Here is a 22,751-nt window from a genome sequence, read left to right on the forward strand (position 1 = left end):
TAGAAAGGGAACAGCTTTTCTTTATTAAAAAAATAATTTGTTCTTCCACAACCATATAAAGAGCAAAGGTGTGGGGGAGAAGGAGGGAGCAATAGGAACTATGGCAAGGGGCAGCAACGTGGCTTTAAGGGACGAGGGACGTAGTTTGAGAAGGAAAAGCCCCAAAACATCCCCAGCAAAAGAAACAAGACTTGGGTGAAACAAAATAGAAGGGGAACTACCCCAAAAACAGCACAAAACTATTTAATGATGAGTCACGGACAAATAAACATATGGAACACAAAAAACAAACCTTCAGAAAACAAAAGAAAACGCCGAGAAGGGCTTTCACCAGATTGGGTTCCTCAACCTGAAAATCCATTCAAGTTAAAACTTGAGACATACTACTTGGTAGGGATTTCTAATTAATTATACTTATTATGTATGGTGTAGAAATCGTTTTTGTCAGCAGTAAAGGCATCAATATAGGGAGATTGTTGAACCTAGACAGCAAAATGAGATCATAAACTTACCAGAATAATGTCAGGAGCTACCTGCAGCGAAGGTAGGTATTCTTGCTGAAGATACTGAATACATTCAAGTCCCTAGAAAATATCAATATTTTCAATGAGGAAGTATTCCTTTTTCAAAAGAAACATGATGTACCTGTAAGCTGAACTTTAAGTTTTAATTTATGTTAGAGAGATGCAAAATAGTAATTTCTAACAAGCAGTTTGAGCATCTTATATAGGATTCACAACCAACATTTCTAGGTGACCTAAATATCTAGGCCTATTTGGCAGACATAGCGGTAACAAAAGGCCTTTTGAGACAAATTTGGACGGAAAAATTACTTACCTTCGATAAAGCCTTATCTGGTAGAGACGTAATCTAGACGCAGATTCTTACCTTTGAATTTCCCAGGCGGCAGACTGGATCCAGCAGATTTTTCTTCGAGCAATACCCCTACGCGCTGGTAGGTGGAGTTACTCAGCTCGCGTGACGTCGTTGGCAATGTCTGCATCACCTATGTAGGCACCACCTTGTCGCACTGATGTCATTTACTTTACACTACTTTCCATGCGAGAAGCGCAGAGCTGTGAACTGCACTGACATTGGTGTTTTGTGAACAACTAAGGCCTTGAAAGGGAATAGCCCTGACCCTGAAAACCTAACCACAGTGTGGTGAGCATGGGTGGGTCGGTAAGGAATCTGAGGCTAGCTCATATCTCTACCAGATAAGACATTACCAAAGGTAAGTAACATGTCCATCTGATAGAGACATCTAGCCGCAGGTTCCTTACCGTTGAATAAATACCCAAGCAATACCATCCCTGGCGGAGGGACTGCGGACAAGTTTAGAAGAGGAAGTCCTGCAGGACAGAGTGGCCAAAAAGGCCGTCCCTGCGGACTTGACTGTCCAGGCAGTCGTGCTTGGTAAACGTGTGCAGGGATGCTCATGTTGCTGCCAGACAAATTTCAAGACCTGGAACTCAATGTTGCAATGACGTGGTAGCAACCTTGGGTCTGGTGGAAGGAGTAAGCTGCTTTTTGACAACAGCATAGCAAATTCTGATGCAGAGGACCCATCGAGAGACAGTCCGCACAACCTTTCTTTGAACCAATGTACCCCATGAAGAGTTAGTTTCCCACCCAGATCTCTTTAGGGCGGTCATAGAACGACAATGCTCTTTTTGAGTCCAGGTGGTGGAGTAGGTTGTCTTCTTTAGCAGGGTGCAGAGGTGGGTAGAAAGTGGGCAAGTTGAGAGATTGCCCCACTCAAAGCTCCAGCAAATTGATGTAGAGTCCAGATTCCGCCGTAGACCAGAGTCATCTGATTTCCACCTCTCCCAGATGGCCAGCCCATCCTAGAAGTGGCACATCAGTCACAACTGTGTAGTCTGGTTGGAGAGGGGTCTGCCTCTTACCCAAATGCAGTCAGTTAGCCACCACTGCAGGTCCTGTGCAATTCTCACTGAGATCTGTCCCATGTCGGAGAAATTCAGCAGATGCTGCACCCACTGGACTCCAAGTCCCATGGCAGAGCCTGAATATTCCATCTGGCATGTGTCACTAGCAAGATGCAGGAGGCCATGAAGCAGTCAGTCAGTGAAGTAGTGTGGCTCACTGGTTAGAGGTGGCAGACCCGAGAGCAGAGGACGGCCCGGGACCAGGGTTCGATTCCCGGCGCGGCAGGTTTCTGGACCAGGGTCAGCGGACTCGATAATTCTCTCGCCTCGGTGCCCACTCTGATCAGCGATCACACTCGGCAACTCTGGGCATTAGCTTGCCTCATCTTCTCTAACGGCCCCACCAGACCGCCGGGGATGCCTGGTCTCACCCTGGAGATACCCATTAAGGGGCCATCTCTCAGGGAAGCCAGGAAGGGTTTCGCAGCGGTCGAAGCGCCTTGGGACCCTACGGGTAAGTAGTGCGCTATATAAATGCCAATACACATACACAAAGCAGCAGTGTCTGAGTCATTCTCGCCAAAATCCAGGATAGGGGCTGGAACATCTGTATCATAGCCTGAATATCCTGGACTCACCGTTCGGGAGGATAGGCCCAAACCTGCACTGTGTCCATATCAGCTCCGATGAAAGGGAGCGTCTGAGAGGGAGTCAGGTGTGACTTCAGCACATTGTTAGTGAAACACAGCGAATGCAGGAGGTTCCCCGTAGTCTGGAAGTGGGAGGTGACAGCCTGGGGAGAGTTCGCCTTCAACAGCCAGTTGTCGAAATAGGGGAAGACTGGCACCCCTGATCTCCGCAGATGAGCTGCGACCACCACAACCTTGGTGAACACCCGAAGGGCGCTGGTAAGGACAGAGGGGAGCACGGTGAACTGAAAGTGCTTGTGGCCTACCGTAAACCGCAGGTAGCGCTGATGAGCAGGCAGTACGGGAACGCGAAAGGAATATGCTACTTACCAGTATGCATCTTTTCTTGGCATGTAGGGCTACTGACATTCATATCTGTGCATAGATCTCCGCCTAGTGTTGGGTCCGGATGATTGCCCTTTTGTTGTTTTGGAAGAGTCTTCGAAGTATCACGAGATAGGTGACTCCTCCCCTAGACTACAGTGCGCATGGGCATCTTCTCCATCCTCAGATTGTTTTTCGCCATTGTGGCAGAGATGGAGATAGGAAAGTAAGAGATGGCCATGCCAGAGATAATGCTGCAGCTGCGACAGGCACAGGGGAGTAGGGCGAGCGATATGAATGTCAGCAGCCCTACATGCCAAGAACAGAAGCATACTGGTAAGTAGCATATTCCGTTCGAGGCATGTGGGCTGCTGAATTCATATCTGTGCATAGACTGAATAGCAGTATCTCCTCTAGCGGTGGCCACCTGTGCCAGCTGCAGCAGTTTGGAAAAGAGTTTTGAGGACAGCCTGGCCTACAGCAGCTTGCTGTTTTCCTTGCACGTCTACACAGTAGTGTTTAGTAAAAGTGTGTATGGTGGACCATGTGGCTGACTTACGGATGTCTTCAAGAGGAATATTCCCTAGGAAAGCCATAGATGCCCCCATTTTCTGTGTGCTCTAGGGGGGACGGTTAAAGTGCGCTTAGCCTTTTGATAACATATTTGAATGCATTTAACTATCCATCTGGCTATTCCTGACTTTGAAATAGGATTTCCTTTGTGTTGTGGTGCAAAAGCAACGAATAATTGTTTTGTTTTCCTAAATGATTTAGTCCTGTCCACATAATAAAGTAGGGCTCTTTTTACATCTAATGTGTGTAGTGCTTTTTCGGCTACTGACTGTGGGTTTTGAAAGAAAACCGGCAGTTCTATTGATTGATTGATATGGAAATTGGATACAACCTTAGGCATGAACTTAGGGTTGGTTCTAAGAACCACTCTGTTGGCATGTACTTGCATGAAAGGTTCTTGAATAGTTAGTGCCTGTAATTCGCTCAATCTTCTGAGTGAGGTAATGACAAGCAAGAAGGCAACCTTCCACGCTAAGAACTGTATTTCGCATGAGTGTAGAGGTTCGAAAGGCGGGCCCATAAGTCTGGTTAGCACTATATTTAAATTCCAGACTGGGGACGGGGGGGGGGGGGGGGGTGTCTTGGAGGGATCATCCTTTTCAAACCCTCCATGAAGGCTTTGATTGCTGGTACCCTAAACAGTGAAAGGTGTTTCCTGTTTTGGAAGGTATGCTATAGCAGCGAGGTGTAGTCGTATAGAAGAGTATGCTAAGTTACATCTTTGTAGATGCAACAAGTAGCATTTAATATTTTGTATGGAAGCGTCTAAAGAGTTGATTTGGTTATTGTTGCAGAAAATAACAAATCTCTTCCATTTAGCTGCATAGCACGCTCGTGTGGTTGGTCGTCTTGCCTCCCTAATGGTATTCATGCAATCTGGGGGCAAGTTAAGGTATCCAAACTCTAAGACCTCAGGAGCCAGATCGCTAGGTTCATCTGATTGGGATCGGGGTGTCTGATTTCTCCATGGTTCTGATTTAGGTGTGGTGCAAGGCACAGTTTTTGATGAGGAACTACAGAGAGTTCCAGGAACGTGGTGTACCACGTTTGTCTCGCCCATGTGGGAGCAACTAGGATTATTGTGAGTGACTGTTGCCGCAGTTGGCGTGCCTCCAGCAGGATCAGTGGTGCTGGGGGAAAAGCGTACGCAAATCTGCCTGACCAGTTCATCCATATCGCATTGCCCTGTGACAACGGATGTGAGAATCTGGCGGCAAAGTACTGGCATTTGGAGTTTTCTTTTGTGACAAACAGGTCTATTTCTGGGTGACCCCACTGTTTGAAGAATGGTTTGAGAACTTGGGGGTGAATCTCCCATTCGTGTAGTAGTTGGCTGTGCCTGCTGAGCAGGTCGGCAATTTGATTGTCCTTCCCTGGAAGGTGTTCTGCTAGGAGAAAAATGTTCTTGGGAATCGCCCACTTCCATATACTTTGTGCCAGATGGGACAGCTGTGGAGAGTGGGTCCCTCCCTGTTTCTGGATATAGTACATTGCGGTCATGTTGTCCGTCCGGATCAACACCGCTTTGTTGTAAAAGTATTTTTGAAATGCTTTTAGGGCTAGAAATATTGTCAGCAATTCTAGTTGGTTGATATGCAGCTTTTTCTGTTTGGTGGTTCAGAGCGCTTGTACTGTGTATTGAAGGAGATGGGCTCCCCAGCCTGTCAGTGATGCGTCCGCTGTTAGTACTAGTTGTGGAACCGGCTCTTGGAACAGTCGCCCTTTGGAAAGGTTTTGTGGGTTCCACCACTGCAGAGAGTTGTGAGCGCAACTGTCCACCAACACTAGGTCTTTTAGTTGTTCTTGAGCCTGGTTCCATTGCCGTGCTAGGCATTCCTGTAACAGGCGCATTTGAAGTCTGGCATGGGGGACAATGAATATGCAGGAGGCCATCATGCCTATGAGCTGCATAAAGACTCAAGCTGGGAGAGAGTGCTGCGGTAGGAATTTGCGAATGAGCATTTGCATACTGGCTATCCTTGCTGAGTTTGGATATGCCTTCGCCACTGAGGTGTTTATGGTGGCTCCCAGGTATTGTTGTACGTGGGAAGGTTGCAGATGCGATTTTGTGTAGTTGATTGAAAAGCCTAGGCTGTGTAGCAACTGAATTGTTTGGGACGTGTGTGCTGCAAACTCTTGGTACGATTTTGCTTGTATTAGCCAATCGTCCAGGTAGGGTACACATGGACGTGTTGCCTCCTGAGATGTGCCGCCACTGTCGCTAAGCATTTTGTAAACACTCTTGGAGCTGTGGTAACCCCGAAGGGCAAAACCTTGAATTGGTACTGTTGACCTTCTATTGTGAACCTGAGGTATTTTCTGTGGGCTGGATGGATGGGTATGTTAAAGTATGCATCGTGGAGTGGTGTGGCTCATTGGTTAGAGGCGGCAGACCCGGAAGCAGAGAACGGCCCGGGACCAGGGTTCAATTCCAGACGCGGCAGGGTCGTGGACCAGGGTCAGCGGACTCGATAATTCTCGGCTCTGTGCCTACTCTAACCAGGGATCACACTCGGCAACTCTGGGCATTAGCTTGCCTCATCTCTACAACGGCCCCCCACATTCGCCGGGGATGCCTGGTTTCACCTTGGAGATACCCAGTAGGGACCATCTCACAGGGATAGCCAGGACGGGGTCCCCAGCGGTCTACAGCGCCACGACGCCTCAGGGCAGCAGTGCGCTTTACAAGACCACATACATACATTACAGGTCCAGTGTTGCTAGGAAATCTCCTTGCTGTATCAACGGGAGCACTTGTTGTAGTGTGATCATATGGAAGTGCTCCAATAGTATATATTGATTTAGGGTTCTGAGGTCCAATGCTGGTCTGAGGGAACCGTCCTTTTTAGGGCGAGCAGACCTAAAAGCAGGCGGAGCCTGCTTTGTCTGCGAAGACAACTGTTGTTGGCGTGTTCCGATGAATCTGAGACAGGGAATGTGCACCCGCTTTCCATCGGCGATTTCACCACGTGGGCGCGCACGCCCAGCCGGCGCCGTGCACATTCCCTGCCTCTGATTCTCACCTAAACACGCAGTCAGGCACACATGCAGGCAGGCACACACACAGACGCAGGCACATACAAGCGCACGCACACACAGCCACACACGCACATGCACCCCCCCCTCCACCCCCCCACCCAGCCACGCACGAAACCCCACCACTCACGGGCGCACACACAGATACAACCCCCCCCCCCTCCCACTCACCGTGCTCTTTCTGCCTCGTCCGTGTCCCTCTCTCCCTCGGCAGCCATTGGGTGTGTCTCGGCGTGGGAGCTCCACAGCGCTAGTGGTCACTCGGGACGGGACCCGGGACTTCAGCTGCCTTAGCGTCGGGGCTCCCTCTCCAGCAAAGAGCGCGCATGCGCGGGCAGCCCCCGCCCTCAGTCGCAGCCCAGTCCTGAGAGCTGCTTTCGGTTTCGCTGTAACTCTGTCTGAGGCTCATCCGCCCGGCACGTAGGTCTTCAAATAAACGGGACAAATCCCCCCTCTGTACTAGTTTACATCAGTTGTGGCCGTGAAATGCCCCGATGCACAGGACGGAAGAGAAGGTGATACGAGGGACGTTGGTCTTGTTGTAGTTAAGTGGTTAATTATCATTACTTATTTGGGGCTGCTTAAAATGCATCACCATTTTCGTTTCCTGACTTCACTGTTCTGCGTATTACCTGCTATTATGGTAATTTAACACAAATGAGTAATCTTTTCAGGCGTCTACTTTTTCTAAGGTTCAACGAGCCTAATGTCATACATGGTACAAAATATTTAGGTGGATACAAAGAAGTCAGACTCCGGTTTTTTTCTGCTGTTTTTCTGTACAGGAAACTACGAACGCAATGATAGCTCACTACTGCCCCCTGGTGTCAACCTGTGGTAATTTACAGAAGCACAACTTGCCATATTCATGTGTGATTCTGAATTTCGGGTTTATAAAATGAGAGGCGCAAAGCATGCAAAGGGTTTTTTAACACATAGAGGAAACTGATATAACCTGCCAGGCTAAGCATTCAATTGTAAAAGTGGAACTTAGATAAATGACCCTGTGTTTAGCGACTACTCCTCTCTTTTATCAATGGAATTAATACATATTCGGATTCCAGAGTTGCCGGTGTTTCTTCTAGCCGTAGTTGCGGCTGAATTGCTCGATAGGGTTTTTATGGTAGGCCAAACTTTATCTACGTGGGCCTAATTGGGCAAATCCGATGTCCCATCACTTCCTTCAAGCAAAGAGATGAATGTGGTTGCTGGAGTAGAATTTTCGAAGCTGCAGGCAAAATGGCATTTTACTGTTGAAGCTCGCTCTGTCTACTAATAACAAGCCGTGGCAAAGCAAATAGGTTTCACCTATGCAAAATCGATTGTTTTTTTCAATGTTCTTTACATGGTGCAACATGGCTTAATTGTTTTAAAAAGCTTATGACGTGGACAGCTTTGACTGCTGTGCAATATGTAAAAAAACACTGACAAAGCCAATGGATTTCACATAGTGAGATAACAAAAAGAGTCACAGCACATGTTAGTCATATGTATTTTGGACATTTACAGTTTTGTGAAAGTCTATCTTCTGTAGTGGTGCAGAAAACGCGTCTTGATCCAAATGCAGTTGAAGTTCGCTTCATCATGAATTAGGAATGTGTGTTTCAGCCCAGAACCGATTTTCAGCTCTCATAACCAACACGCAACCACTTAAAGATTCTGCTCGCTCTTGATCCCTGCAGGAGTACAGGGAGGGTAAATTAAGATCTCGAGCCCTTTGTAAATATGTCAAACAGAATTGAAATCTGCTTGAATCCTCTATCTCTACAGAACTCATGCTCCACTGTCCACTCAGTGGCTCTCCGATGGGCAGATGGGAGCATTACACGCGCAGCCTCAGGCAGGTGGCAAAATGGCCTGCAGCTGTTCCTACATTCCCTAAAGGAAGCAACCTGCAAGCCAAGAGGCGACAAAAGTCAAGACACATTATGTCTCTCTTGCTGTACATACACCTCAACACTAACGCATGTAGCTACAGGGAAATGCCTCTACTCAAAAAATAAAGTAGAAAACAAACAGAAGGTGCAAAGAGAAGCGGTCTCAGCCACAAACCACCGCAGCCACAACCCACCACCACTACATCCACCACCACATCCACTACAACCACCACCCCATCCACCACTACCACCACCACCGCATCCACCACATCCACCGCATCCACCACCACCACATCCACCGCATCCACCACCACATCCACCATCACCACCACATATCTATCACATCCGCCATCACATCCACCACCACAACCACATCCACCACCACATCCACCACATCCACCACCACCACATCAACCACCGCCACATCCACAACCACCACCACATCCACCACCACCACTTCCACCACCACCGCATCCACCACCACCGCATCCACCACCACCGCATCCACCACTTCCACCGCATCCACCACCACCACATCCACCACCACCACCACCACATCCACCACCGCATCCACCACCACCGCATCCACCACCACCGCATCCACCACCACCACATCCACCACCACCACATCCACCACCTCATCCACCACCTCATCCACCACCTCATCCACCACCACCACATCCACCACACCCACCACCATCACTTCCACCACCACATCCACCACCACATCCAGCACCACATCCAGCACCACTTTCACCACATCCACAACCACCACATCCACCACCACCACATCCACCACATCACCACCACATCCACCACCTCCACCACCACCACATCCACCACCACCACCACATCCACATCCATCACCACCACATCCACCACCACATCCACCACCACCATATCCCCCAGATCCACCAGCACCACATCTATATGTGTGTGGCTCTGTGTGTGTGTAGGTGCAAATGAAATGTTCTTGGATCGTCGCAATAAAATACACTGAACATAATATTCACAAAAGTTATTTACAAACGTTTAAGCTATTGCCATTATAAATTACAATAACTTTTATTTAAGTATTAATTATTTACAAAATTAAAAGCCATTGTTATTTGTAATATCAATTCATCTAAGTCACGTAAATACAACACACATTGCATTACAAATGCTATAGGTGTCACATTTGCAAAAGTTAAAACTATTGACATTGTAACTGACAGCTATTAATTTTGCTACTTTCAAAACCAACACATAAATAAAAAAAGTGTCATTTACAATACCAATAGCTCAAACTTTCCTAATGCGAGACCTATTGCATTTCCAATGCTTGTTTGGAATAAGGAAGTATAGGGAGTATACTTCTGTCCCTTGTTGGTGGAAAGGGACTTGCTCTATGGTCCCCTTTTCCAGCATGCATTTCACCTCTTGTTGTAGCAGGGTGATGTGTTCTGTGGACATAGAACGATGTCTGCGTGGTATGTTTGGTGGCGTATTAGTCAGTTCTAGGCAGTAACCAGACTGGATAATTTCTCTCACCCACCTGTCCGTGGTAATTGCGTGCGAGACAGGTAGGAATTGCTGAAGTATGCCTCGGACCGGTGTTAAGTGGTCTGGAGGCAGCGTAATGAAGTCACTGTTTTGTGGTAGTGGAGGCCCCGGTGTTATTGCCTCCACGTCCTCTTCCCTTATTACTGTTACCTCTGTAACCTCCCCTGGTTGTGTTCTTGTTGAAGGAACCTTGTGTGTTACTTTTGTATGAGGCAGATGTTTGCAAAGCATTTCCTCGTGTATTTGCTCTGTATGAGGAGCGTCGAAAGGAGCCCCTATGTTGCAGAAACTGCAATGCACCCATAGATTTTGCGGTTTCTGTGTCTTTCTTCATTTTGTCCAAAATGGTGTCGACAGCAGGGCCAAATAGAAAATCCTGATTGACAGGTTGGTTAAGAATGGTGGACTGCACCTCATTCTTAAAACCGGAAATACGCAGCCATGCATGTCTGCGTAGCAAGACACCAGTATTAATTGATCTAGCTGCGGTGTCTGCAGCGTCAAGCGCACATTTGATGGAGGCGTTTGATATGAATTTTCCCTCTTGGAATAGATCATTGGCTTGTGCTTTAAAAGGCTCGGGTAGGTGTTGCATAAGGCTTTTGAGCTGATCGTAGTGCGCCCTGTCGTAACGAGCCAGTAGGGCTTGTGTATTAGCAATCCTCCATGAGTTGGAGGCTTGTGCAGCTACCCTTTTGCCTGATGACTCTAGAATTTTTTACTCTTTGTCGGGGGAGGTGCCTCCCCCGTTGTCTGAGAGTTGGCTCTTTTACGTGCATTAGCAACCACCAGTGAGTATAGTGGCAACTGGCCCTTGATGCAAGTAGGGTCTGTAGGAGCTGCCCTATACTTTTTTTCTATTCTGGGATTGATTACCCGTGCCCTGGCTGTATCCTTAAATATGTCAGGTGCGTGTTTTAGAACTCCCTTTAACATGGGAAGTGTTTTGACACTTTTTTTCTGCAGTAGTGAATGTGTCAAATAAGAAGTCTTCTTCCACAGGGTCACTATGCATGTCCACATTGTGGAGTTGTGCTGCCCTGTCTATGAGTTGATTGAAGACTACTGTGTCATCAGTAGGTGACGGCTTAGTAGGATAAGTGGGTACATCAGGGATGGGATGGGTGTCATAAAGGTCTGTTGGCTCTTGCCAAGGTTCCTCTTGGTTAGGATCTTGTGGGAAATCATATAGAGGTGTGGCTCATACCCTGTGTCCCTCTCCTCGTCCCCGTGGTGATAAGGTGAGGAAGGAGCAAAAGGTGTGGTAGGCATGATAGGTTGAAAAGGGCTGAAGGGTCTTGAGGGAGAAGTCCCAAAGTCCTTTTTCTTCAGTGGAATAGGGGAATTAGGTTCAAAGTCCAAAGGCCTCTTTTTCTTATGCAGGATGGTAACTTTACCGGTCTCTGGATTAATGTATATCTTAGCTTAGCTTAGTCGTCTGATGGGTCTGGGTGGAATAGTTCTTCCTCTACAGTCCTGGGTTTAGTGTTAGACTTTTTCGGGTTGGTAACACTTGTTTTTTTCACGACTTTTGGAGTTTTGTTGAACTTCTTCGGCTCGGGCCCTGTTTTCGTGTCGACAAGTGGTTTCGGGTAGACCCGAACTTTCGGGTCAACACGTTTTTTGTGCTCCTTAGGCTTCTTTGGATGAGTGTCTTTCACCGAGTCGATGTTCTTTTTTGGATCAACTGGTGCCTTTGGAGCCGTTATCTTTGGGTCGACAGGCTTTTCCGGCTTCGATAAGGTCTTCGGTACGGCACCGGTTGCCGGTTTTCGGAACAACAGGCTATTCGGGTCGGCGACCTTCTTCAGTTCGGCACCCTTTGGCTGTGTGCCTTTGTTCGGGTCGACTACTTTTTTGGGGTCCACAGTTTTTGCCTGAACTGCCTTTGTGGGGTCGACAGTCTTCTTTGGCTCGACGCTCTTTGGCTGTGCGGGCTTTTTTGGATCGATGCCTTTCGGGTCGGTGACCCTCTTTGCCTCTGGAACCTTCTTCGGGACGATGGTACTGGGCCCTGGGGTTTCTGAAGGTTTCGATTTCGGAGCCGAGCCGGAAGGCTGGGCTGGCGAAAGTTTTTTATGATATTGGCTAAGGACTTTTGGCGATGCCTCGACCGGAGCCATGGTAACGGGTTAATTGGTGTCGGGGGTAGGGTACTCACGCTTTGCCTCGACGGGATTTCGTCATCGGAGTCTGAGTAGTCCTCAACGGTGACGATTTCTAGGTCAGAGTCTGGGGCGTCCTGTAGATCCCGGTTCCGGTGCCTGTTGCTGCATTGTTTGCCGAACAGCCCGTCGGTTTCGTATAGTTTTCTTGGATCGAAACTGGGCGCAGGCTGGGCAGGTTTCTTCCCTATGGTCTGGGGAAAGGCACTTGTTGCATACTGAGTGTTTATCAGTATGTGGGAACTTGGAGTGGCATTGTGGGCACCCTTTAAATGGGCTTCTTTTCATCGACGGTCGGTTCACGTGGCGTCGAAAAGGCCCAACGGCCCGTGTCGACGACCGATTCGAGGTAGAAGTTTGGATTGAGTAGAGAGGTACCGAACAAGAACAATACCGTCAAAGTCGAAGGCCTTTAGAAAAGTTTTGTTTTCGATTCCAAAGTTGGAGTATAGGAGTTAGCATCCGAACCCAATGGCGGAAAAAAACAATCTGAGGATGGAGAAGATGCCCATACGCACTGTAGTCCAGGGGAGGAGTCACCTATCTTGTGATACTTCGAAGACCCTTCCAAAACAACAAAGTGCAATCATCCGGACCCAACACTAGGCGGCGATCTATGCACTGATATGAATTCAGCTGCCCACATGCCTCGAACATAAGTGTCCTGCAAGTTTAACACTACCATCCAGTCTCCTGGGTCCAGGGAAGACACAACCTGAGCTAGATTGAGCATCTAGGATAGGGCACAGGCCCTCTTCCTTCTTCGGGACCAGAGAGTAGAGGGAATACAACCACAGCCTACTTCTGGTGCCGGAACGCTCTCTATGGATCCCTTAGCCAAAAGAGTCATGACTTCCTCCTCAAGCAAAGTCATGTGATCCTCCATCAGCCAGTCGTAAGTTGGAGGCATGGAGGGAGGAGCAGCATCGAGGGGGAGGGAGTAGCCCCTTTGGACTATCTGGAGGACCCACCTGTCCAAGGTGATGTTTTGCCAGTGGTGAAGGGTATGGCTGATCCTGCCACAAACTGGCACATCATGATATTGAAGGGCCAGACTAGGAAGGTTTGGAGACTGAGGTTGCAGGAGGGGTGGTGGACTGAACCAACATCTGGCTGCCAGACTCATGAGGTTGGAACGAGACGCCACCACGTCAGTGCAGAGTTTGTTGAACTTTAGCAGTCTTGTGGTTAGGGTATGGCTGCAGCTGCTGAAAGTCCCTTCCGTAGCCATGAAAGGGCCAAAAGGCAGACTGGGACGAGTGGCCACTGAGAGACTCAAGGACTTGGCCGTACCCATGTGTCCTTAAAGCGCTCCAGTGCCATGTCTGCCTTGTCTCCAATAGACGAGTGCCATCTAATGGCATGTCCATGAGAGAGGCCTGGACGTCCCCTGAAAAGCCAGAAGACCTCAACCATCGATGGTGGCGTCGAACAGCCAATGTCAATGAAATTGCTTAGTCCAGTATGTTGGTTGTGTCAAGACCACAACAAATGGCGAACTTTGCTGCCTCTCTGCTGCCTGATACTGCTTGGGAGAGGATGGCCAGGGCCTGCTCCGGGACCTGTGGCAGCACTTGTGCAACTGTTTCCCACAAAGTGTGGGAATAACAGCCCAATATGCATGCAGTGGTCACCAACTGCAATGAAAGTCTGGCATTAGAAACAATTTACTTACCCCAAATGTCCAGTCTCTTACATTCCCTTTCCGGTGGTGACGAAGGGAACAAGCCTTGGGAGGTAGAGGCTTGGACCACCAAGCTCTATGAGGTAGGGCGGTGGGTGAGGAAATTCAGCCAGTGCAGGGCGACAGTAGTGCGCAATTGTCCTATTCACAGGAGCCCCTTTGCTGGGCCTGGACCAGGTTCCCAGTAGGACATACGTTAAGGCCTTGTTTAAAGGCAGTAAGAGTTCGGAGAAGGAAACACCAGTCTTCAGGACATCCGTCAAGATGTTTGTCTTGACTGCTACAGAAGAGAGCTGAAAGACCAGGACCTCAGCTGCCCTTCGCACCACCATAATGTAGGATGCTCCCTCCTCCATAGCCATGGTAGGGGGAGAAAGGAGGCCAGAATCTAATCTGGATTGGTATCCAGCCCCCTGGCCTCACCCAATTCCTCATAACAGTTTATTTCTTGATAAGATTGGTCTTGTAAAGGGTCCAGCGACCCCTCCCATTCTTCCTCTGTTCCTAGCCCTTCAGAAAAGGGCCAAGGAAGCAACCTAGAACCTAAGCCAGTAGGCACCCATCTGGCTTTGGGTCGTCGGGAATAAGAATGGGGCCCTCTACCGCCAGCAGCGTTGGGACAGTCACTGGTTGCAGTGGTACAACTGGTATATTGGCTGACAGAGCACAGCACAAAAAAGTTACACAACTGACTAACAAGTCAGAATTTAGTTTAGCAACAATAGCTCAACTCCAATAGTATGAATAACAAGAAGTTTATTCTGATTGCAGATCTTCACCACTGTTGACACGTAGAAACAACAAAAGAACAGCTGACACGTGTTTCGTCTTGAGACGACTTTTTCAAGACTCAAAAAAACTACGTTGTGTAACAATTGCGATTTGGTAAAGCTTCTTATTGCTTTTCAGGATAGAGCACAAGGCATAGATAAGATTGTTCAAACTCCTGTGTTTCTAGTAGATGAGCAAACTGGACATCAGCTCAAAAGAGTTAGTAGGCCCACGGTGTGGGGAAAACGTCCCAAAGTCAGTGCCTCACTTGACAATGTATCGTGATGTATGTCGGGAAATGGCAGTCGAAAAATAAGAGCTAGTGAGCTCACCACGTAGAAGAAAATTCACCAAGTATAGGCCTCACATGATAATGGTTCACAGTTTGTTCCCGAAAAGGCAACCTACTTGGAAAACCTCCAGTTCACTCTGCCGACAGCAACCGCTTAACTGGTGTCAGTCCAGATCGGGAGAGGGGTCGGCACAAAGAGACCCGAAGGAGCCCCCTTTGAGCCTGCGCACCGCTAGGCTCAGGCCACCCAAGTATAAGGGACATGGCATCATAAAATTGCTTGAGATGGGTGGGGGTTGCTTTGGCTCCCAGGAAGGCTGGGAAGTGTGGAGCCGATCCAGGCGCAGGTTCAGAGGAACGAGGCCTAGCACGTTGAGACTCCTCCATCGCGTACGCCAATGGACGGGGAGAGGTTGAAGCACGCTTTGAATTCTTATGTTTCTTATGCTTCTTACCTGACTGACGCGACAACTTCAAGTGGGAGAACAAAGACTTGGGACTCTCGGAATGGTGCCCAGACCTTTCTCTCGACCGGGACTGTGAACGAAACCTACGGGGAGAACAATGCGGTGCCTAGCATTGGGCCACAAGGAGCTTTAGGGACTGCTCCCACAAAGCTTTCAGAGGCATGGCCTAGCAGTCGGAGTATGGCTTTGAGTCATGGTTGTGATCCAGGCACCAGAGACAAACCAGAAGTAGGTTTGTCACCAGCATGGCGTGGTGACAGGTGCCACATGGCTTGAAACCAGAAGTCTTCTTTGACATGAGGAAAAAAACCTACACACCATAAAGGGGTCGCAAAACATTGAAAAAAGCCTTTCAAAAAGTGACAGAGGGTAGCTCTCGTCATGGATCTGCGCTGGCTGTCGCGGAAAGAACTGACGTCAGCGCGCTGAGGTGATGCTTGTATAGGTGACATGAACGACGTCACGCGGAGCCGATCAATGCCACCTACAGGGGTATTGTTCTAAGAAAATGCTTCTGTATCCAGTGTGACACCTGAAAAATTCAAAGGTAGGGAATCTGCGGCTTGATGTCTCTATCAGATTGTGACTAAAACTAGCTGCAGTGGTGTGAAACGCCATACATTGGATCTGATATTTAGTCATGAATCTTAATGCCTGGCTGCTTACCACTTTGAAACAACTGGTACCTCGAAATTTGCAAACAGTACATTTTCAAAGATAAACTGCAGAGTTTATGTGTTTGGTTGAGGCAAAACTGAGTTACACACTGAACTAAATCGTTGGTGGAATATAATCTTGGAACTTTATTTGAATATCTATGCTAGCAGTCCTTATTACACACAAATTAACTAGGAAAAGCGAGCCCAATGCACAGAGCATTTTCTTAAAATGAAATGTTTCAAGAATCATGCAGGAACACAAAACTACTGATACCCTAAAATCAGCAACATCACCCTGAAAAGAGTTTTGTAATACACTAGCATCTTTCTTTACTATAAAAAATGTGCAAGGTATACACAGTGACTAGTTTTCCCATAACTACAGACTTGTCAGATCACCAGGGCAACACTGGTACTACTGTCAAACCACTTCAGGAATTCTCATCCTTTTCTTGAGATAACTTCCATGAAAGGAGGGAGAGCAAGAATACTGGAATTATCACATAAATGGTATTAGGAAAATGTAAAGATGAGGCGGAAGCAGGAATCAGTAGCAGGAGATTTATTCAGGAGAAAAGAGCCGTCCAGCTTGAGGGAAAGGCAGAGCAGCAGCAACTGCCAAAACAGGGAACACTGGGGAGGAATGTTCAATACATAGGAATCCAATCAGTGACATCACAGCAGTACAGATCACCACACACCTCCCCCCTTTTATAAAAAAAACAATAGAGAACAAAGAAAACAATAAGGAAAAGTAAATCAGATGAAATCACGATATCTGTTAGGCTTAACAATTGCCCTAGAACTTTTCCTTAAACAATTACGATATTAGCATCCGAATCTTCAACTGAGCCATTACCAACATTGAAATTCGATGGAGGAGCAGTTGCACGGGAAGGGTCTTTGGCAACCCGAGAAGTGCTCCACCAATTGCCATTAGACAGCTTGACAGCATTTTTGCGAACATCAACAACCTGTTGGGATTCAAGAAACTTTGAGAAACCTTTCTTGACAATGACAGGATTCTTAATTCTGACCCAGTCGCCAGCATGGATGTTGTGGGAAGACTTTTTTCCCCGACTCCACATGGCAAGACAGAGAACTAGAAGATATTTTGTTGGCACACCCCCACACTTCTTCTAAATCACAGCCACGGTGGAGGCTTTTGACCATCCAAAAAGGGAAAGCTTGAGAGCAAGCTTTTCTTCCTCTCATCAATTCGAAAGGAGAAAAACCCGTGGCCACATGGGGAGAAATCCGATAAGACCATATAAGATCTTTTACAGCTTGAAAAATACAGTTGTTCGATCTGAAAGCAGCTTGCACACATTCAACAACAACTCTATTAAATCTCTCGGTTTTGCCATTGCTCTGGGGATGGTACAACGGAGTTCTAGTGTGTTTAATACAACAATTATTCAGGAAAACACCCATTTCCTTAGAAATGAATTGTACCCCGTTGTCGGTGAGAATTTCTTCCGGACAACCCTCCCTGAGGAAGATTCGGCTTAGACAATCAATAACACTCCTAGAATTGGGAACATTGATGGGTTCGACTTCGACCCACCTGGAAAGATGATCAACAAGAACTAAAAAATATTTGGAGGTGTTGGGAAGGACATGGAACGGACCCAAAAAGTCCAGACCAATTTTTTGCCAGGCTCTAGCGGGAGGAGGAACAACAGAGTCACAAACACCTTCTAAAACTAGGACTTTGTCACTGGTGTTGCAACGCGAACAGAGTTTAATGGTTTCGACAATCTGGCTGTCCATCCTTGGCCACCAAAAATTCGATCTGACATTTCTTTTGGTAATGGTGGCTCCTAGATGTCCAGAATGTGCATCAGCAATAATCTTCTCCCTGTACACAGAAGGGGGAATGAATTTATCACCCCTAACAATTTTGCCATTTTCCAAAGAAAGTTCAGAATCCTCCGTCGCCAGTGTAAAGATGAGGCGGAAGCAGGAATCAGTAGCAGGAGATTTATTCAGGAGAAAAGAGCCGTCCAGCTTGAGGGAAAGGCAGAGCAGCAGCAACTGCCAAAACAGGGAACACTGGGGAGGAATGTTCAATACATAGGAATCCAATCAGTGACATCACAGCAGTACAGATCACCACAGAAAACCAATTTCACATTGCATAAATCGCTGGAGGAGGAGGTATGGAGGTCACCAACTACCACTCAATACTTCAAGCAAAAGAATTTATAAAGGGCTACTAGGCAAAAGGATGTTTCAAAGACATGCTACCTGGAATAAGCATGAAGAGTGGCTTGTAAACCTGCCCGCCCTGATAGGTGCATGCATTTGGCAACCCATTGATATATTACGCAGGAGATTACGCTCATGGCAAAAACAGCATTTGCCACATTACTGCTTGAGGTAAATCCATCACACAAAATGAAGAGATGGTCTGACTCTCGTAAGCAGCTTGTTCTTCCAAAAGAAAACTTTAAAGCCCTTACAACAAGGTTGTCTCAACACCTGAACAAGCATGACTATATCAGAAAACCCGGATACATCTTGGTTTATCAAACAAAATCAGTTAAGACCTCTTGGATAAAAGAAAGACTGTACTCTTGTGGAAAACTATATACAAGCTTTACAAGAGACTGAAGGAATCTAATAATTTCGAATAACCAGTTTTCAAAATAAGAACTTTGCTTTTGCAAAAGCCAGAAATTAAAACAGCTTATGCAAGAGATAGGAAAGGAGGACATTATGATGATATTGTGAAGCTGGATCTTTAACAGCAAATGAAGAAACAAATCAAATTATCTTCAAACAGACACATTCCCAGGATGCCACACTGCCTAAAGAGATAGGTTTCTAAAGCAGCAAGATAGTATTGAACAAGTTACTTACCTTCGGTAATACCTTATCTGGTAGAGACTATCTAGCTGCATCTTCCTTACCTTTGAATATTCTCCAGGCGTCAGACTGAAATTTTTGGTGCACAGTACCCCTGTACGCTGATAGGTGGCCTCGTTTGGCTCCACAAGGCGTGATGTATGCAGTGCCTATATAGGAATCAACCCAACACGCTAACATCAGTTTCTTTTGTTGGTGTGTGAAACTAGGACCTTTGACGGAGAGTCTCTTATACTATAATCTGTTCACAGAGCATGGAAGATCAGTAAGGAATGTGCAGCTATATAGATTCTCTACCAGATAAGGCGTTAAAGAGGGTAAGCAAATTGTTGATCTCAGAGATTTCTAGCCACACATCCCTTACTTTAGAACAGATACCCAAGAAATACGTCTCCGGAGATGGGGCTCCGAGATGGGTTAAACTAGAAAGTTTTGTTGGACCGAATGGGCAAAGTGACTGTTACAACAATCCAATAAGTTGGCCAAATCTTTTCAGGAAATAAACAAAAGTCCAACTGAACTGTGAGGAATTATCAGCCTTCTTTACAGAAAAGGCCAACTCTCTAGCTAGAAAGAAAACTCAGGAAGGCAGCAGACAACCTCTCTAGCCCATTATCAGTACAGAATGATGTTACCATGCACACCACTCAAGCAATGACAAAAAATAAAGCACAATGGCCATCTTTCAAGTTATATGACCAGAATATAATTTTCAAAATTCTCTCAAATATAAAAACAAATAAACACTACAATGACCCCCTACCTTCAAAATGCCTGAAAAGAATCAACCACATCGTCGTCCCCATATGGACAAAAATAATCAATGCCACACTGTCCCAAGGCTCCTTACCAGATTGCCTAAAAACAGGTCAAGTCCTCCCCATCATAAAAAAACCCACAGGGAACCCAGCAGACCCAAACAACTTTCACCCAGTGACCAATATTAAACTACTAGCCAAACGTCTTGAAAAATGCGTGCAACAACAACTGAGCCATCACATCACTAATTTCAGTCTACTGGACGACTTCCAATCTGGTTTCAGACCAGGCTACAGAACGGAAACAGCAATCCTACATATAGTGGATGATGCATTACAGGCTCTGGATCACAATGAAACTTGTTTACTAGTTCTGCTTGACCGGTCTTCTGCTTTTGACAAGATAAATCATGAAAAATGAATAGCACAGATCGAGGACAGGATGGGAATATCTGGAAATGTACAGAAATGGTTCAAATACTTCTTACAGAATAGAACGCAAAGATTCTTGGTCAACCAGGTGCTATCCCCGCCTTCCCCAAATTTGATTGGAGTTCCACAAGGTTCTACTTTATCTCCATCACTATTCAACTTATATGTCGAACCCCTTACAGAAATTCTCCAGAACGCCAAAATATCCTACCACAAGTACACAGATGACACTCAGGTCTACATTAAGATCTATTCCCTGGAGGAGATCGAGACATGGAATAATGCCTTAAAGGTGTCATTACATTGGTTAACTAGCAATCATTTGAAACTAAATGCACAAAAAACGGAATTCCTACTAACATTTCCTCCAAAATGTTCCAAAGATGTGGAGAAGTGGACTAAACAGATTTTGACACTAAACTGCACCCCTGTCCCAGTCGACTCTACCAAATCACTAGGAATCATGCTGGATAAGAACCTAAACATGCAAGCCCACATCAAATTAATGGCGAAGAGTGCCCATTTTCACCTGAACTACCTTAGAAAAGTAAAACCACTCATTACTACGTCAGACCTCAAATTGGCAGCTAAATCATTAGTCATATCAAGGATTGAATATGGCTGTACGACATTAACAGGACTTCCTAAGATCTCCACAGCACCACTAAAAGCCTGTCTCAGTGCGGCCGCAAGACTCATTACAGGTTCAAGAAAATACGACCACATTTCTCCACACTTGAAGGCTTTAACCTGGCTACCTTATGAAGCCAGAATTCAATTTAAACTGTCATGTATTACTCACAAAGCTCTCCACTACAAAACGCCAATGTACTTAGCCCAGAAAATTTAGTTATCCGGTGGAGGCTGAATATCCCGAAGTGCCAGAGACCTGTTGCTGAAACCTTCCAACTTTCAAAAGAAGAAAACGTATGACAGAGCATTCTCCGGAGCTGCCCCACGAATTTGGAACTCACTCCCTCCAAACATTAGAAAGATCCCAAACATCAACCTTCAAGGAGGAAGCGAAGATCTTCCTAAAGAGTACATTCCTACCCTAAAACAACTGATCATTATCCACATCGAGGTCCAAGCGCTGCCTTGCCCTTGCAGTTATGGATGCATCCTGCCCAAGAGAGATCACAGAGACATCATAACAATCCTCACAAATGATCGAAGAGTTAGTGTCAAGTAGATCTGATATAGGAATTTGCCTTAATTAGGATAGTAACATATGTAAGGATAAACTTCCCAGATAGATACGAAGGCACTCGGGCAATACAGTACTACAATAAATAGATCATACTCTTGTTATTATTGTAACCAATATGTGATTATGATGAGCTTGGCTGTGTTTCCATTTATGAACTGAAATGCCCCTGATTCCTTCGTCACGCAATGAAATGTTTTTGGTTACTTGCAAATAATTAATTAGACCCTTTTTCACATGTTCTTGTGTTACAAAATAACCCCCTACTATATGTGCTTCCATCGACGACATATCAGGCCAAAAATATGAATTGCGCTCTCACATTTTACGTACTGAATAATTCTACAAATAAAGGTCTTAAAAAGCTATGGATAGGCATCGCATACTTTTGTGAATACGGGTATCGGTGGGAGGGTTTTTCTGTACGCAACTGTTCTGCTCTTTTTTTAAGGTTATCCGAGAAATGGTTGTTCGGCCCTGGGTTGATGGTCGAATCAAAGGTATGATACGCTGCCTCCAAAGATATGCGACTAAGCTCAGGAACTGAAGTATGAAGAAGGACCTTGACCTCTGAGAATGGGTAAAGTAAAACGGTGTAATTGATAAAATGAAATAAGGATATGGTGGTCGAAGGTACTAAGGTACAGGGTTGAACGAAGAACTGATATGCCTTAGAACATCACAGCTTTGGGAATGATTTAGGGATCCCGATGGCCGGATACATCTACAAAACCGGGTACCTCACGCTAGGCACCTCTGATTCCTCTTTTTAGCGTTTTCACTACACACGATCCTTAATACCATCCTCGAACCTCCCCATGAACAACCTATCGCATTGCCTGCCCCCATGACTTTAGGAAACCAGAACCCTAAGGGATTATATCCCGAAGAGATAAGTACGAGTATGTGGTAAGTAAAGGACTTTCGTGCCCATACATTTGATGTGTTCGAATGTTGTCCCCCTACCCCCCCCTTTTCCCCCCCTTTTTTCCCTCTGCAGGTTACATTAGAATCCCGATTAGAGTACCATAAGGGATCTGGAACCACGTCACGCCCGATGCATGAAGACGGACTAGCGCTGCAAAACGACACAACAAGGACGCTCTACCCAATGCACGACCTTTTTACCTGATCTAATGCTCTTCTGTCCCCAAACTGCATGCTTTCTACATCCTAACACAGACCCAAAACGTCTAAACGTTAGGTAACGCACTGAATAGCCCTAACAATACACGGTCATTCCCCATGTCACACGTGTACTGTTTGGCCTATTGTCTGTCTCTCTCTCTCTCTCTCTCTCTCTCTCTCTCTCTCTCTCTCGCTCACTCTTCCACCCCTCCACACTTTCCCTCTTCCTAGCAACTGGCACCTAATTGGCGAACCTGGCGCACCTCCTGATTGGCCCCAAATACCACAAGTATTTGCACAAATTTGTCCTAAATAAAATTGTATCGGTACCACGTTACTACCTCTCCCTTTTCTACTAAAATATGGATGAAAATTAAATTGACC

The 22,751-nt window shown here is 46.4% G+C and overlaps 1 protein-coding gene across 1 annotated transcript in view; it reads right to left on the minus strand.

The window, feature by feature from the left end:
- The window catches only part of XPOT (exportin for tRNA), a 566,463-nt gene that overhangs the window by 50,987 nt on the left and 492,725 nt on the right, over window positions 1-22,751 (minus strand). Inside the window, exon 23 of the mRNA XM_086919056.1 lies at window positions 513-584. Within this exon, the coding sequence (XP_086775182.1) occupies window positions 513-584 (72 nt within the window). The remainder of the gene's footprint in view (window positions 1-512; window positions 585-22,751) is intronic.

The sequence above is a fragment of the Lissotriton vulgaris genome, chromosome 1_1 (assembly GCF_964263255.1).
Source record: "Lissotriton vulgaris chromosome 1_1, aLisVul1.2, whole genome shotgun sequence".
In the NCBI taxonomy this organism is placed as follows: domain Eukaryota; kingdom Metazoa; phylum Chordata; class Amphibia; order Caudata; family Salamandridae; genus Lissotriton; species Lissotriton vulgaris.